The sequence below is a fragment of the Astatotilapia calliptera genome, chromosome 7 (genome assembly GCF_964374335.1).
Source record: "Astatotilapia calliptera chromosome 7, fAstCal68.1, whole genome shotgun sequence".
Lineage (NCBI taxonomy): Eukaryota > Metazoa > Chordata > Actinopteri > Cichliformes > Cichlidae > Astatotilapia > Astatotilapia calliptera.
The window spans coordinates 39,635,049-39,652,466 of NC_137428.1; the positions used below are offsets into that span (position 1 = coordinate 39,635,049).

Consider the following 17,418-nt stretch of genomic DNA (forward strand, 5'->3'; position numbering starts at 1 on the left):
CCAGGCTCCAGACATCCAGAGACCCTCAGAGTACAAGAGTCCAAGGAAGACTAACAGAGGGGCAGCCGCGCCACTATCCCGGAAAGAGCTGAGGAGAGTCCCAGATGAGGGCTCACCCAGCAGCCACGGAGCAGAAGCCAGATGGGGTTGCAGTGACGTGCCCGTGAGCTCCGACGGCAGCCAGCTGTGCCAGAGTGACTGAGCCCTAGGCCCAGGGGCACTTTGTTGTACCTGTGACTTTTAAATGTGCTATAGAAATAAAATTGAAATTGAAATTGAATTATGATATCAAGAGAGCCAGTATATGGGACAGTATCGTTTCTCTTTCTACCAGGCTGTCAAAAAAATTATCTATTATTCTGGAAAAGATGGGTCTATGGGGGTAGGTCACCCCTTACATGCTAAAAAGAAGTGGGACAATTTAAAAAATCAAATACAAAACATGTATATGTGTTATCAATAATGAATTTGGATGGATGCATAGATAACTGTCATCAGCATATTTTATTTAATTTCTTTTTACATCTATAACATAAAGATAATTTGGAACATTTTAAATGTCTGATTAATAAAATAGAAGAAAATGAAAAGGTAACAACAAAACGAGAATATATACAAGAAATCAAGAATATTTACAGGATAAGAAAACAACTATGTACAGGTATTTATAGTGCAGACCACAGGATTAATCTGACTGACCTGTACCTGGATTGTTTCTTTGAACTTTAATAGCACAGCAGGCCCGATGTTTGCCTGGACAGGAAGTCTCTGGCAGTTTCTGCTGAAGCTAGATCAGAGAGAGGGATGTTGTACTGCTCCTGAGACCCGTATCTTGTCTTTTCTGGTCGGGTGGTCTGTAGAGAGTGCTTTGGATGCTTCCTTCCATTGTCCATCGCTGGCTGCCACTAAGATGAAACAAAAAAAATGTGGATACTAGTCACTCTTCAACAAACAAAACAGGTTAACAAAGCACTAAAAAAAAACATAAGAGGAACCTATACTTAAATTTTTTAGCTTGCCTGTTAAAAGTAGTCGTGTTCTGGTGTACCTCCTCCAGGACAGCAGAGAGTTTGCTCTGACAGAGAGAACCCCTGACTGCCTCCAAACCAGCCATCCTCTCAACCACTCCTGCATATTTCTCAGGCTCATTCTGCGGGGCCATGATGTCACCGGCACGGAAGCAGAAGAAGCATATGCTGTTATGACCTCCAGCACTTGCAGGAAGATGGCTCAGAATCTGGTCTTCATAATAGAATGTGCCCTGGAATATTGGCTGTTGACGCGCTGGGCTCCCACAGCTTGTACTTGCCTTTTGTAGGGAGTGATGAGGCGTAATGGACATTAGAGTCATGGGTACACTCCATCTGCCAAGATAAAATGCCCTTGAGGAGGGTAGACTGACTGACTGCCTGCACAGTGGGCTGTGGCGGAGCAGTCTGGACTCGTACACTGACCTGAGGCTGGTCAGGTACGCGTCAATAAAGCCCTGATGGTCACAAGCCGCCTGTAAGATGATGGGCCCTCAGAGGCTTAATGTAGATGTGGCAGCAATCGATTGCACCAGCTGCTTTCAGAAAAACTCTGAGGCATACTAGCCCTGCAAACGTATGGGACACTACCTCCATGTCTTTGACGGTCTTGGGGATCTGGAAGACCTGGTGTCCACGACCTCCTCTGTGAGTCTGTGGACTGTAGAAGACTCTAGAATGAGGCACCCCTAACACCTGAGAGCAGCCTGTGGGATGCTCCACTTGCCAACTAGCAAAGAAAAAGTCTCAATTGGGGCACCCCATCCATGCTTCCGATTCTGGTTCAGTGGATTAAGCAGCACTGCCAGAAACTACCAGCTCAGCTGAAATTCAGGCTTGGTGTCCTCATGGTTAAAGACACTGTCCAGCACTGGGACACTGCAGTACAGAGGTCTGCTCTGGTTAAGGAAAAGCTAAAGAACAACATAAACAGTTTTACTATTAAGGTACGATATGGGCTATCTTCAGAGATCAAAGCATTCAGAATTTTACACTTAATTAAACAAAGTAACGCACAGTGAAAAGACTCCAATGTTGTACGCCTTACCTGTGCAAATCAGGTTTGTTGTGAACTCAAACATTAAAGAGTCTGTTTTCAGTTTTGTGACATTTTTCCACACACACAAGAAGATCAACTGAATCGGTGCCAAGGTTGCACATCTAATCTTGGACACTTTTAAACCTGACCCTTCCTGGCCGCCAGAGATTCTACGCGGCGCGGAGAACAACAAAGGACGGGCCGCTCATCCGAGGCGCAGAACAAAGAAGCGCCGGGGAAAACGCGCTGGTATTAGGAACAGACTGAGACAGCAGGCGCATCGCGCACCACTGCCCAGTATCCTACTGGCCAATGTACAATCCATGGAGAACAAGCTCGATGACCTAAGAGCAAGGGTCACCTTCCAACGTGACATGAGGGACTGCAACATTCTGTGCTTCACGGAGACATGGCTGTCCCCCACCGTGCCGGACCAGGCCGTAACTCCGTCGGATTCATTCTTTGTGCTCCGCGCGGACAGAACGGCAGAGTCGAACAAAACCAAAGGTGGAGGAGTGTGTTTCATGGTAAACAGAAAGTGGTGTGATGCCAGGAGCATTTCTACTCTCTCCAGCGGCTGCTCGCCACATCTGGAGTTCCTGAGCATTAAGTGCCGCCCTTTCTATCTGCCCCGTGAGTTCACCTCAGTCATCGCCACGGCGGTCTACATCCCACCCCAAGCGGACACAGGTATGGCTTTGTCCGAATTACATGATGTGCTGAGCTGGCTTCAAAACAAGGACCGGGGCGCCGCCCTCATTGTAGCAGGAGACTTTAACAAAGCGAACCTCAGACAAGTCATGCCAAACTTTTACCAGCATGTCTCGTGTCCAACGAGAGGGGATCGGATTTTGGATCACTGCTACACGCCATACAAGCAGGGCTACAAAGCTGTCTCACACCCGGCTTTTGGGAAGTCTGACCACAACGCCATCTTCCTCATTCCCCAGTATAAACAAAGCATACGGAGGGAAGACGTGACCACGAAGGAAGTAAAACGGTGGACTGCCCAATCAGAAGCTACGCTACAGGACGCACTCAACGACGTAGACTGGGACATGTTCAGAGCATGTGCAGTCGACATCAACAAGTTTACGGAAGTAGCAGTATGCTTCGTCAATATGCTAGCGGAGGAGATTATCCCCACTGCGAGAGTCACCACATTCCCAAACCAGAAACCGTGGATGGACAGATCGATCCGCACTGCAGTAAACGCCAGGACCACCTCCTACAACGCGGGTCTCGCCACTGGCGATATGAGCGCCTACAAAGCGGCCTCATACGGCGTGCGGCGCGCGGTGAGAGATGCCAAACGCAGGTACCGGGAACGTGTGGAGTCCTGCTTCCACCAGGGCGACACACGGAGTATGTGGCACGGACTACGCACCATTACGGACTACAAAGCCAGGGACACTGCGCCGATCAACGCCGACTCTGCATTCACCAACGAGCTGAATCGGTTCTACGCCCGTTTCGAGGTTAGCCAGGCGGCTAATGCTATCTACCGCCTGACTACCGAGGACAGTGACGTCATCAGCGAGAGACCGGTGACCAGCATCGCGGAGCATGACGTCCGAGCGGCACTGAGGAGAGTGAACACAAGGAAAGCAGCGGGGCCAGACGGCATCACCGGCCGTCTGCTGCGCTGCTGTGCTGACCAGCTAGCAGGTGTGTTCACTTACATCTTCAACGAGTCCCTGGCGAAGTCTGTGGTCCCCACATGCTTCAAAAGATCCACCATCATCCCTGTGCCCAAGAACAGCAAACCCTCATCCCTGAACAATTACCGGCCAGTTGCACTGACCTCAGTAGTAATGAAGGTGTTTAAGAGGCTGCTGAAGAACATCATCTCCTCCTCCATCCCAGACACCACAGATCCGCTGCAGTTCGCCTACAGATCCAACAGATCCACAGAGGATGCCATCGCCCACGTCCTACACACCACTCTCAGCCACGTGGACAAGAAACAGAGTAACTATGTGCGAATGCTGTTTGTTGATTACAGTTCAGCGTTTAACACAATAGTGCCCTGCAGACTGTTCACAAAGCTGAGGGATCTGGGACTTAACAGCCGTCTGTGTGCATGGGTGTTGGACTTCCTCACTGGCAGAACTCAGGTGGTGAGGGTGGGCAGGTGCTTCTCCAACAGCATCACCATCAACACAGGAACACCTCAGGGATCTGTCCTCTCGCCACTGCTCTACTCCCTCTACACTTCAGACTGTGTGGCCACCCATGGCTCCAACACCATTGTGAAGTTTGCTGACGACACAGTGGTGTTGGGTGCCATCTCCAACAACGATGAGGCGGCCTACATGGATGAAGTGAAGAATCTGGCATCGTGGTGCCAGGACAACCACCTCCAGCTGAACGTGAGCAAGACCAAGGAGCTGGTGGTGGACTTCAGAAGGGGTCAGCACAGAGACTACAAGCCCATTATCATCAATGGAGCTCCAGTGGAGAGGGTGCAGTCCTTCAAGTATCTTGGTGTCCACATCTCCTCAGACCTGACATGGGCTGCCCACATTCAGGTCCAGACCAAAAAGGCTAGGCAGCGCCTGTATCACCTACGACAACTGAGGAAGTTCAGGGTCTCTCCAAAGATCCTCAGGATTTTCTATACAGGCGCTGTGGAGAGCATCCTCACACAGAACATGACATCGTGGTTTGGGAACAGCTGTGTGAAGGACCAAAAAGCTCTCCAGAGAGTGATCCGTACAGCAGAACGCTGCTGCAGGATTGCTCTCCCCCCGCTTCAGGACACCTACACCAGGAGATGCCGGACTAGAGCAGCGCAGATACTGAAGGACCCGTCCCATCCAGGCAACAAACTGTTCCAACTTCTGCAATCTGGTAGAAGGTTCCGCATCTTCCGGACAAGGACAGAGAGACTCAAGAGGAGCTTCTATCCCCAAGCCATCCGTGCCCTAAACACACACACCCGCCCTCTCACATCATCTATAATTGACTGAGACAGGACTCTTCCAGACACTAAACCAAGGCACAATGTACATTTCAATTCCTTTAATTTTAAATATGTTTATATTGTCTATCCTGTAAAATAGTCAGATATCTATCATATATATATATATATATATATATATATATATATATATATATATATATATATATATATATGCTCTATTTTAAATTTGAAAGATATATTTAGTTTTTCTAGCTATAATAAATGTGTATATTTGATCACCAATGATTCAGTTCCTGAAATTAACCATAAAACTAGCTAAAAACTTACAGATTAATCAAACTATTTTACCTGGATATGATAATCTGTCAGCTTTAGATACAACGGTACAGCTCCTGCAGCTCTCTGAGGATTTTTTTTAAAGGGAAAATTTCAGGTTCCATTTTGACACCACTGCAGGTATTTCACATTTTCACAAATCTGCTCAACTCTTGTTGTGTGTTTGTGTTCTTTCCTTATACACACTGTGCTTATGTGCTACAAGTGAAATAATTTCCAATTAGTGAAACTAGCCTACTAAATGAACAATGGGCTGTGAGGTCAGTTCCATAAGGTTGTGAAAACCTGCAGTCAGCTGAGACTAAAGAAGTCACTTGAACCGAAAGTTTGTGCAACACAAACCAGCACAAACGTTTGAGCGTGCAGAAAGACATAACCCAGCTAGGGTTCACCACTCTCTGATGGCCTGTAGGAGGCAGCACGAGCAGTCAGCCGGTATACAAAGTATAGAAAAAGAAGTGTTTCCGGGTGGCAGGTAGATGTTTTGGTGTGGGTCGGGTTGATTAGGTCGTTACAGGTTCTCCATTAAACCGTGTCTTCTGTCCGTGCACACTTTGATGCGCTCCCCTGAGCTCTGCTAGCCGGATATCAGTGTCGCCCCCCTCACTCGCTCCGACCCTGACATGGCCTCCAGGCGGCCGGACAGCTTCGACGGGCTCGGGTACCGTGGCCGGGATGACCCGCTGTACGGAGCGGGCTACCCGGTTCGGAGCGCCGGAGCCCCCGCCGAACCGCAGCTCCACCACTGGGTCACCACGCCGCCCGACATCCCGGGCAGCCGCAACCTGCACCCTGGAGAGCGGACACCTCTGTTCGATGACGCCCCGGGAGAGATCGCAGGTTCTGCAAGCGGCTGGGAAGCTCCAAATCCCAGCAGGCCCCCCGCTGGTAGGTTGTTGTGCAGGTTCAGAGTCACCTAGTCTAGCTGGCTAGTGACAGGATGAAGCCAGAGCTGGCCAACTAAAGAGATAATGGTCTGATAGGCGCCGATGACCTGTCAGCATGCATGCTAACCGGAAGCTAGCGCACAAGCTAATCAAGCTCAGAGTAATTATGTAATAAACGGACTGGGCTAGCGGCTAGTTAACTAGAAGGCTAATTATATTAGCCAGTTGGCTAACAAAATGCACAAATAGTAAATACAGTAATATAGTAAAATTTTGACTCGCCCATCATTTCCTCAAATTTTGCAAGAAAAATGGGAAACGCAAAATGCAAAGATGTGTTAAAACATGCAAACATACCTGGAAATACAGTAAGTAACGCAAAACAGAGTCTAACTCCAACGAGCTTGACAGTAAATAAAATATCTGGTATGAGCAGCTTTATTCTGCAGCACCGCCTGAACTCTCAAAGGCAGCTTTCTGTAATTTGTGTTTGTTGTGCTATGTTTAGTTTACTACTTATTAACTAACTTTATTGGAGTTAAAAGTTATTAAAACAGTGGAATCATCCTCGGTGATGAATGAACTAGACAGCAGACTGTTTGGTAGCTTATGTGAATAAAGCCGTTATTGATTTTATTTATGGACGTCCTGCACTGTGCGAGTTTATCGTGTTTGCTTTTGTCGTTGCAGAGCAGCTGAATCGATTCGCTGGCTTCGGGGTTGGATTCGTCAGGTGAGGAAATCGTTTCTCATGGTTTCAAGATGAGCAGAGGCTCGGACCGAGTCACTGCATGTGGACCAATATTCAGCTTGAATGAGTTTATTCAGTCTGAACTGTTTGGACTCCATGGTTGGGAACAATCACACATCTTTCTGTTCTCAGTGTTTCCACTGAAGCTGAAGCTTCATTTAGTTTCAGCGACTCACTGCAACAAAAGTCTCCACTGTCGAGTCAAAGATGCTGGTGGTGATTTTGGTTCTAATCACAGGGAAAAATTAGAGCAAAAAAGGGACGAGACTGTGTCAGTGCTCGCCATTAGTGACAACCAAAAAGCGAGATGTTTTACTTTTTGACACTTTCATCCCAAAAACAGGCTGAAGTGTGAGTTTGGAGAAGTCAGGGGGTTTCTAACTAAAACGTGTGTGTGTGTGTGTGTGTGTGTGTGCACTCAGTCTGTTCACAGAGAACGTCCTCTCTCACCCCTGCATTGTGTTCCGCAGACAGTGCCAGGTATGACCTCACCTTCTTATCAATAAATGATCCATAAATAATGATGGCTATGGATTAAAATACTTTTATTAACGCTGTGGGAGAAACTTTTTTATTTCATTTTTGTGCGTTTTGAGACATTAAATGTTTTATTTTCCTCTTTCTGTTGCTGCACTCTGATTGGCTGTTTACATCAGGTGAACTACCACGCCCGGTGTTATCACCTGACTCCATTCAGCGCTGTCGCTGTAATGTACAGCATCACCAAAGCTCAGGTAACGGGACACACTAAAACCCAAAGATGAATAAAAATATATGTAAAAAGATCATTTTGAATATGTTTGATTGTTTCTTATAAATTATGATAATTATATTTGTATAAAAAGCAGTATAAAAATATTAATCAAATAGGAAAATCTAAATGTATTTGGACATAATGACATTTAGAATATTTCTTTTAATAATACAAAGTTAAATATATTAAAATTAAAATGGAAAATGAAAGTATTTTAACATTATTTACAAATAAGTTTAAAAAGTTTAAATATTGCAAAATAGTAAATGCAGATACAATATGGAGGTTTACAACTGATCAGAATAATCTAAATAAATAATAATACAGTATAATGTATTTATTATAAATACAATATGAAAACTCATAGATAAATATTAAAAGAATAAAAATAGAGACTTAATTATTGATGATGGAGGGGGCACTGTGATGTTGCCTCACAGGAAGGAGGACTTCTACTGATCTACTCCGGCTTCTTCCCACTAACCTGAGTCGGCCTGTCCACACGCATTTATACTTCAGGATATAAATTGTGTTATTATGTTGTCGGTGATTAATATGTTGTGTTGATCAGGGTGTGAAGGCTCTGTGGAAGGGGATGGGCAGCACATTCATCGTTCATGGTGTTACGCTCGGAGCCGAGGGCATCATCAGCGAGTTCACGCCACTGCCACGGTAACCACCTGCTCCCACTAGCACATGGGTACAGTATTGTACAACGTCACTCTGACGTGTGTGTGTGTGTGTGTGTGTGTGTGTGTGTGAAGGGAGCTTCCTCACAGGTGCAGCTGGAAACAGGTGGCTGGGCATTTGCTGCTTAAAGGGTCAGTTTTTCTTCTTCTTCATCTTCTTACCTGTCAGTTCTTTTTTTTTTTTTTTTTTTTTTTTTTGCTGTTAAACAGAGACTGAGATACAAACTGACCCCGCCTCCTCTTTCTCTCTCTCTCTCTTGCAGATTAACGGCAGTCGTCGCTCTTCCATTTTACTGTGCCAGCCTCATTGAGACCGTGCAGGTCACTGATTATTGTTTATTGAATAGCGATGCCTCTTTTATGACAGCAGTCAGTTAGCAGCAGCTCATTAGCTTTCCTTTTATCACATGATGAGGTTTACCAACTAGTGGTCTAGATCAGAACCTCTTTCTCTGTTCATGACATCACTCACAGAGCAACCAATGAGAGTGAGGTGTTGTTGCGGCTTTTTGATGTTGGTTTATGCCTTCACTGCCATGAGATCACATAAAGTGGTGCATAATCTCTCCAACACCTTACCAGCGTTGTGTGAGATTGATGACGCCATCAGCCACACGGTTCCTGTTTGAAACAACGAGAGCATGATGATGTCACACAAACAGGAAGCTGAGGAGCAGCTGTTAGATGACCTGCTGTTCAGTCATTTAGAGCAGCGGTCCCCAACCTTTTTTGCGCCACGGACCGGTTTATGCCCGACAATATTTTCACGGACCGGCCTTTAAGGTGTCGCGGATAAATACAACAAAATAAAACTAGTACTGGTACCGAAAAAAAGAAGATTTATTCATAACACACGTGAAAAGACCCAGGAAAACGAGTTAACGATAAAAACGATAACAAAATAACGCTGAAAACCGATAAAAACCCTTAAAACTATACATTTCACACCTGAGCCTCAACTCTTGTGGCCCGGCACCAAACGACTCACTCACGGTCCGAGGCCCGGGGGTTGGGAACCGCTGATTTAGAGCAATGATTAGCTGGATGTGTGTGTGTGTGTGTGTGTGTTTTTTTTTTTTTTTGTTGTTGTTGTTGTTTTTTTTAAATTGATCATTTGATCGGACCTGTGTTCCTCTCTCCATCTTCAGAGCGAGATTGTGCGGGATGAGTCGTCCTCTGGCCTGCTGGACTGCGTCCGTGAGGGTGTTGCTCGACTGCTGGGTGTCGGCGCACCTCACAGTCGTCGCCTGCTTCCTCTCAGATGCCTGCTGCTTCCCGCTGCGCTGCATGCCATTCTGCGCTATGCCGTGGCTACCTCCATCCAGCGGGTGGTGCTGTGGCTGCACCAGCGTAGCAAGAAGCAGCGGGCAGAACCATCCAATCCACTGGATGCCTACTTCCCCGAGCTGGCGGCATCTTGGGCGGGTTCTCTGGTAGCTGACGTGGTGTTGTTTCCTCTTGAGACGGTGCTACATCGCCTGGCTCTGCAGGGTACGCGCACCATCATTGATGCCACCGATGGAGTGGTCGCGGTGGGAAATGGCGGGAGCCCGCTGGTAGTGCCCGTAAACACGCAGTATGATGGCTTCTCTGACTGCCTGCACGCCATCAGCCGCAAGGAAGGCGGGGCTGGCTTCTACCGAGGTTTTGGCGTGCTGGTAGCCCAGTATGCTTTGCACGGAGCGCTGCTGGCCGCCGCCAGGACGCTGATGAGGGTGCTGCTGCTGGATGCCAAGGCCAGCTAGGTTGTTACTACAGAGACTGTTGTCATGACAACAGGACATTTCTCATCTTGTAAATGAGACGAAAAAGACCTGCTCGTGTGACGACATCAGCACTTGAGTCCTGTTACCTAGCAACCACTAAGAATCACCAGATTGTGTCACCTCCTCCCCAATGATGTCACTTCCTGCTTATGTTTGGACAAACAGTGGTGGCAGTTGTTTTCCTTCACGTAAACTGAGCATCACTTCCTGTGTTTTTGTTCAGCTCTGACAGCTGATTGGTCGCCCACTACTGATATACAAACAAACATGTAAACAGATGTTTTTGTATAAAGTTGTAAAAAAAAAAAATTAAAAAAGTTCAGTGTAGATTTAGACTAAATTATTTCTGATCGATTGGTCTCTAAAGCGATACTTGGATGAGATGAGCCTGGCTTTTCAAAATAAGTGTCTGTTTAAGCTGGTGTAAGGTGTAATGGTGTCTGTAAATGTTTAAATGTGAAATAAATCAATGTTAATTTGACATTTTTCTTCTTTTTGAAACATTTTTAAATGGATTAATTTGGATTATTTTGAAATTCAGCTTTTTAAGTTTCATAGAAGAAATTTCAAACTTTTCTGACTTATTTTGAAAGTTTTAAAAATGTGACTGCATCTGTGTCACAGCACTGTGAAGGTAAAAACTCCTGCAGCCTCTTCTCTCCTTATGTCAGGAGCAGAGATCTCCCTCAGCATGATAAGGGTTTCTTGCTCAGAGGTGGAGGACAGACATTTGAGACGTGAGAAAAACCATCACAGAGGATCCTGTACGTGTCACAGGTAGCAGGGGTACTTTCTAAAGTCTGCTTCAATGTTTTCAGCTGCAGATAATAACCTGACCGGTGGAGACTGCAGCGTTACTGGTTGTAATAACTGTGTTCTTCCACAAGGTGAAGCTGTTTACAGTAAGGTAAAGCATTTCCCTGTAGAGCCCTTAGTTCAGTTCGATTATATTTATATAAGTTTCCTAAAAGCGCTTTATATTAAAGTGTAACACACTGTTTGCTACTACAGCTACACATGTTTTTTTTCCAACTATTTATTTATGAGTGACTTATGTATGTATATATATGTATATATTATACTATTCTTAGTTAGTGTATTGTCTGTCTTGTCTTAATATTGGTTTAAAATGGAGCACTGTAACAAAAAATAATTTCCCCCAGGGATCAATAAAGTATTCTGATTCTGATTCTAAAGACTTTACAGTAATACAGAGAAAACATGTGGGTTGACTTTTAATACAGATACTTTAACTGGGGTGAAAATAAGCATCTGTCTGAGATTCTCTTTATTTCCAAACAGGACTAAGGAGATGAGAGGATAACATCACCAATGCTTTATTCTTAACCTCCAGCTTTATCTGGATAGTTCACATGGAACAGGAACAAACTCGTTATTGATCTGTGTAACTTTATTCAAAAGTAATTTGCAGAGTGCTGCGACATACAAGCAAAAGCCTGACAATAAATTCAGAAACTGACGGAAAAGTCTCTGAGAAACAGTTTCCGTTTATTCACAAATGAAATACGAATTTCAAGATCATAACGTATAAGGTAGTTATTTGTAGAGTTATTTGGTTGTAATAGTTATTTGGCCCAAAACTTGAGATAATATACAGAAAAATACATCTACATTTTTAAATATGTAAACTATAACACCAAGCTAAATCACTAAATGATCCAGAAAAACACAATAATGATAAAAATTCAGTATATATAATCCAGTATATGTAGACAGAAATAATAGTAGTCTATCACAAGAAAAATTCTTTCAAAATCAGACATATTTTACAGTATTCATAATTTGCATTATATAATAAAATATACAATTATATTTAAAAGATTTTGTTGCAACTGTTGTGTTGCATTTGAAGAGAAAGATGTTAATGTTTTTGAAGTGATTTGAAAATTATTCCAGATTTGTGGACCACTGCATGGTCACACTGCAGGCACAAATGATAATTAAGCTGTTATAACAAACACATTAAATATCTTCATCCTTTCGTGAACATTAAAGCATTTTCTTTATCTTAAAATAAGCTCCTTGAGCCGACTGTTGTGATTTGGGGCTATATAAATAAAACTGCAGTGAATTAACTTCCTGTGCTAATCATGTGTTGTTAGACAATACCTGCTAAATATGTCCACCTCGGTCTCTTGTTACAGCAAAGAACAAATAACAGACAGACTCTGATAAAACATTGATGTGTTCCTCCGCTTCCTCTCTCAGCTGCTGCTTGTTAGACACATCGTCCTGCTTTCTTCAGCTTCCGGCTGCTCAAAGACTCCTCTTCGTCAGCCCACTTTCATTCAGTTCAGTTATAAAACAAACCAAACCGATAGCCTGCTTCTATATTTCACTGGTTTACTTTTTCTTTTCTACTTAATGTATTTAATTTAGAGGTAGGGTCAAGTTTTATTCATGCATTACTTTCAGTTTTTAAAATGTCATCATGTTTATCCAAAAGACAAAAGCAGGGAGGAGGTGAGGAAGCCGTCGCTCCCAAACCTGCGTCACTGCATTTCTCTGTGTTCTTAACTTTCATTGTCAAAGAGCATTTGTGTTGAATAGAAAACATCTGCTGTTTCTTTAAAATGTGCATTAGACTGAGAACGTCACCAGGTGAGTCAGACTATCTAATATAATAATGTAACACTGAAAACACCTCAGCTTTCTGTTTTTAACTCAGAATAAACTTGGCCAGTTTTCTAGAAATGAGATCTGCACCCTCGCGAGTTGGATAGATGTGGTTGCTCTCAATGAGACCAGGTTTTAACCCAAACATTTTCCAGTTATTTATGAAGCCTACATTGTTTTCTGGACACCAGTTAGACAGCCAGCAGTTAAACGATGACAGGCTTCTAATGATGTGAGCATTGGTTCGACTGGGGAGGGGACCAGAGAAACCTACAGAATCCGACATCGTTTTTGCAAAGTTACACACCGACTCAATTTTAGGTTTTATGACCTCCAGTTGATGATTCTGGATGTCGTTATTGCTGACATGAATTACAATTTTATCAAATCTATGTTCATCCTGAGCCAGGAGTTTCAGTTTAGCCTCAATGTCGCCTGCTGTGGCCCCTGATCTGTATGTAAGTGTAGTTGCTGGAATCTCTGGGTCCACATCTTTAAGAACAGAGTCGCCAATAACCAGAGTTTTTTTCCGTGCGAGTAGATGAAAAATGGTCTTTAAATCCTGATATAATTTCTTCTTTTTTCCTCTCAGTGTTTTCAGTAGTTTTTCAAACGTCTCTTCATCTGCCAGCCGATGAAGGAGAGGTCCACAGTAAAGCCTGACAAAGCAGAAAATCTCAGTTAAAGTTGATGAAGTGTGTTACACATCTGTGGAGCGCATCATTGGTCTGGTGTTTACCGGGCACACTGAGGTTCTGGTAGAGGGGAACACAGCAGCTGGTTCAGGTGGAGGCTCTGCCTCATGCAGCACAGCCATTGGCTGAAAGCATGAGCCACACGGGGCTGCCATTTCCTCCTGATAGCTGCATCCTTTAAAGTTTTCATCTTCCTCTCAAACTCGTCCTCTACAGACAAAATAAGACAAAGTTTCAGTGACACAGAACCAGAGACCAGCAGCAGTTTGTGTGGAAGCATCAGGAACTCTGACTACAGTCCATCTGCTGACTGCTTTCAAAGAGACTATAACCTGCTGTAACATGCAGGGAAATATCCTCTGTATAAATAGTCTATGTGGACCCACTTCCTTAACCATAAAGAATGTAATTATGTAGATAACTGTAAAATTTAAATGTTCAGACTTAACTGTCTTTGTGAAACTGTAACAAAATGCCAATTTATAAGAAATACAGCTAATAAACTATGTTTCACAGAGTTACAGCAGAATAATGAACGCTGATTTCCTTTTTTTTCCTTTCAATCAGCAGTGGGACATATTGGCTTGAAAACAGTGTGATGCTTGCAGACCTGTGACCTTCATTCAGCTGTCTCTAAAACCATCTCTCCAGTCTGAGAGACAAACTAAGCCTAATCTAACTCTGCTCAGGTTATGATGTCATGTAGATGTCTACTTTATTAGCAAAATCTATGAAATATAATGTATAAATATAATGTATAAATATAATGTATTTTCCTCCTCATTCAATGATATTATTACTTACATAGTAATAGTAGTGGTAGAATAGTTACTTGCATATTTCCACAACCCTCCATCCATAATCACATACTGTGTATGCAACCATTGCATGTAGCGTATTATCTTACTTATTTTGTATTTTTTATATTTTATTTGTATTTTTTTCAATTTTTCTTCTGCTATCCGTACCTGAGCTGAGGTAATGCACAAATTTCCCCACCACGGGATCAATAAAGTCTTATCTCTCTTATATCATCGAGGTCATATTGGGACCACTTAAACTGAAACATGCATCTCACCTTATTTCACACTTTTATATTATTTTTGATGCTTTTTGGGCTGAATCACATTTAGATGTTCCTAATAATTAGTCCACTTCAATGACAGACACAAAGAGAACAAAATAAACAACAACACTAATTAGGAGTGAAAACAATAGCAGGCGTATCACAAGTGTTACTAATAAAGTAATGAGTGAAAATACTGATTTACACATATTTCCATGTATTTGCTAGTAAAATATCAGTCATGTTGCTCAGTGAGCTCAGAGACTTACCTGGACCATCACGATCACACACAAACCCCAGCAGGAGGGCGTGGAGGCAGTGGACAGTTTCAGGTTTTGGGTGGTGTTGTAGCCTCTTGAACCAGAAAACAGTCACACAGACTGGCAGCTTCAGCTGGTCGGGGATGTTTTCTAAGGCTGAAGTCTGAACCTGCAGAGCTTCTTCAAACACTCTGCGACGCAAACCCTCAGGAGCCTGCACAGAAAGGTACCACACAGACAAGATGCTCACGTGTACCACAGAAACACATCTATGACCTGTCAGAGTAATTAAACACATATTTCATGATTAACCTCAGTACCTTATGCAGATGCTCTAGTTGCAGTTGTTTCCCTATGGATGGGACACGTTTGTCTTTGATCTCTTCTCTATCCCTGTCATATTCAGTGCACATCTGACCTCCAATTAACAGTCCATAGAAGTACTGTCTGATGGGGTAAGCAGCTGTGTAACTACTGTGCTGTGAAAAGTCCTCCACAAGAACAGGCAGCATCATTGTCTTCTGATCCACAACACTTATGACGAAAGTGGTGATTTCTCCACGCTCAACTTTTTTACTCACCCATGATGGCAACTCAGAACTTGTTTTTTCTGGTTGAACATACTTTTGAATGGAGAGTTTGAAAGTTTGGTTTTCTTCTTTACCAACATGACTTAAAGCTTGACTCAGAGCACGTTCTCTCTTCTGTGAGTCGTTCAAACCATGCAGATTCACTTTACTTAAAAACCTGAGTATACCATCCAGTCTTTTAATCCTGTACTCACCAGATGAAGATGATTCATTTGCAAAGGTACCATTGTCTTTTAATATTGAATAATCATTTCCTGCTATTGAAGCAAAGACTGGCATGAGAGCAGGGTCCAATTTAAAATGCTCACAAAACTTTGAACGTGTGTAGAGCTTAGCAGGAATCTTGCCATCCTTCTTTCTTTTCCACTCAAAGTTGTCAAGATGAAGGAAACCTTTGTTCACATCATAGATGCAGAAATCTGCGTCATGGGACAGCACAGCACATTGTTTCTGATTTGCAGCAGAAACAACTTCAGGGTCTGCCTCTCCTAAACACTGTTTAAACTCTATGTCTTTCTCCTTCAAGATTTCTATGAAGACATCTTTGACCAGAGGTGGTAAGACGTTACATCCTTGTGGTGCAGCGTCAGGCTCACTCTCTGCTATTGTCTTTGCATTTTCTAGTCTACGCTTTAGACGCGAATGAAGAGTTTTCTGCTTCTCTGATCCTGCAGCTCCATCCAAGAAGATGTATGGAGTGACTTCGCAGTCCTTCAAAGCCTCAAAGAACTTACAGACATCGTCTTTAAATCCAGGATAATCTCCTCCACAGCGCTGGTCCAGCTTTGGATCAGAATTATAATACAAACAATAATAAAGAGCTGCACCATCAATAATGAGACTTGTTTTTTCTACTTTAACCTCTTCACAGAAACACAAATCATCTATCATTCTCTGTAACTTTGAAATCCCCATGATTCCTTGAAGAGTATGAAGGCGAGCCGTAGTTATTGTGGTTTTGCCTCTGTGTCTGTAGATTTTTATGTACCTATGGAAACAACATATAGGTACACACCCACACAGAAACTGTCACACCCAGTGTTGGGGAGTAACGGAATACATGTACCGCTGTTACGTATTTAAAATACAAAATATGAGTAACTGTATTCCGTTAGTTACCGTTTAAAAAGGTGGTATTCAGAATACAGTTACTTTGTTGAAATAAATGGATTACACTGCGGTACTTTCCTGTTTCATTTTGTCAGGACTGTTTGGGTTTTGTTTGACAGCTACGCTCTTTGTTCCAGGCGGCATGCGGTTGCCATGGTTACAGGGCGACGCTCTCTCTCTCTCTGCGACTGTGTGTTTCCTGGGTGAGAGAGCGCCTTTTCGTTGCTGTTGTGCTAAGCTAACAGGCAGAATGCTACAAGCATAGCTCTAAAGAATGTAGCATCATGGGCAGTGTAGTCCGTGTTGCAGGGAGAATGGACTGCCATACACGTTATGGGTCTGTGAGCGTAAGGAGGGAGGGAGAAAAGGGGGAGTGGAAAGGTACGAGCTGTCATCGAGGAAAAACGGGAGCTGGAAGCATGTAAATATAATAATAACCACTTCAGCCAAGAGTGCCTGACGAGCCCAGTTGTAAGTAAGCTATTAAGACTCGACTGTACACCGTGTTCGTGTTTTCCTCCGAAAACAATAAGTTCTGTTGGAGCAGCCTTTCAACGCCTCTCTCTGTCTCTCGCAAGCAAAGTTGACCCACACAACAAAGTAAAACTATTTTTCGGCTATGAGCCAACAGGGACCCCGGCGTATTAGTCAGAGGTCCCTTTACTACAGTTCGGAGTCGCGGACCTTCAGTAATAGTAATAAATCACACAGCAATAGTACATTCACGTTGTAAAAAGCATGATAATATATTAAGTAATCCAAAGTATTCAGAATACGTTACTCTCATTGAGTAACGTAACGGAATATGTTACAGAATACATTTTGGGGCATGTATTCTGTATTCTGTAATGGAATACATTTTAAAAGTAACCTTCCCAACACTG

General features: G+C 43.5%; 2 protein-coding genes across 2 annotated transcripts; one reads left to right on the forward strand and one right to left on the reverse strand.

Moving 5' to 3' along the window:
* Positions 1-5,737: 5,737 nt before the first annotated feature.
* slc25a46 (solute carrier family 25 member 46) lies at positions 5,738-10,657 on the forward strand. Its single transcript, XM_026174603.2, has 8 exons — positions 5,738-6,217; positions 6,907-6,949; positions 7,390-7,447; positions 7,624-7,701; positions 8,293-8,393; positions 8,486-8,542; positions 8,674-8,731; positions 9,559-10,657. The coding sequence occupies exons 1-8, from the start codon at positions 5,953-5,955 to the stop codon at positions 10,153-10,155; spliced, it is 1,257 nt and encodes a 418-aa protein (XP_026030388.1). The 5' UTR covers positions 5,738-5,952; the 3' UTR covers positions 10,156-10,657.
* An 855-nt stretch (positions 10,658-11,512) lies between these two features.
* LOC113026141 (single-strand DNA endonuclease ASTE1-like) lies at positions 11,513-16,727 on the reverse strand. The gene is made up of 4 exons (XM_026174604.2): positions 15,155-16,727; positions 14,844-15,048; positions 13,553-13,718; positions 11,513-13,472 (listed from the first exon to the last, which is right to left on the reverse strand). Exons 1-4 carry the CDS (start codon positions 16,337-16,339, stop codon positions 12,857-12,859), a joined length of 2,172 nt encoding a protein of 723 aa, XP_026030389.2. The 5' UTR covers positions 16,340-16,727; the 3' UTR covers positions 11,513-12,856.
* Positions 16,728-17,418: the final 691 nt, after the last annotated feature.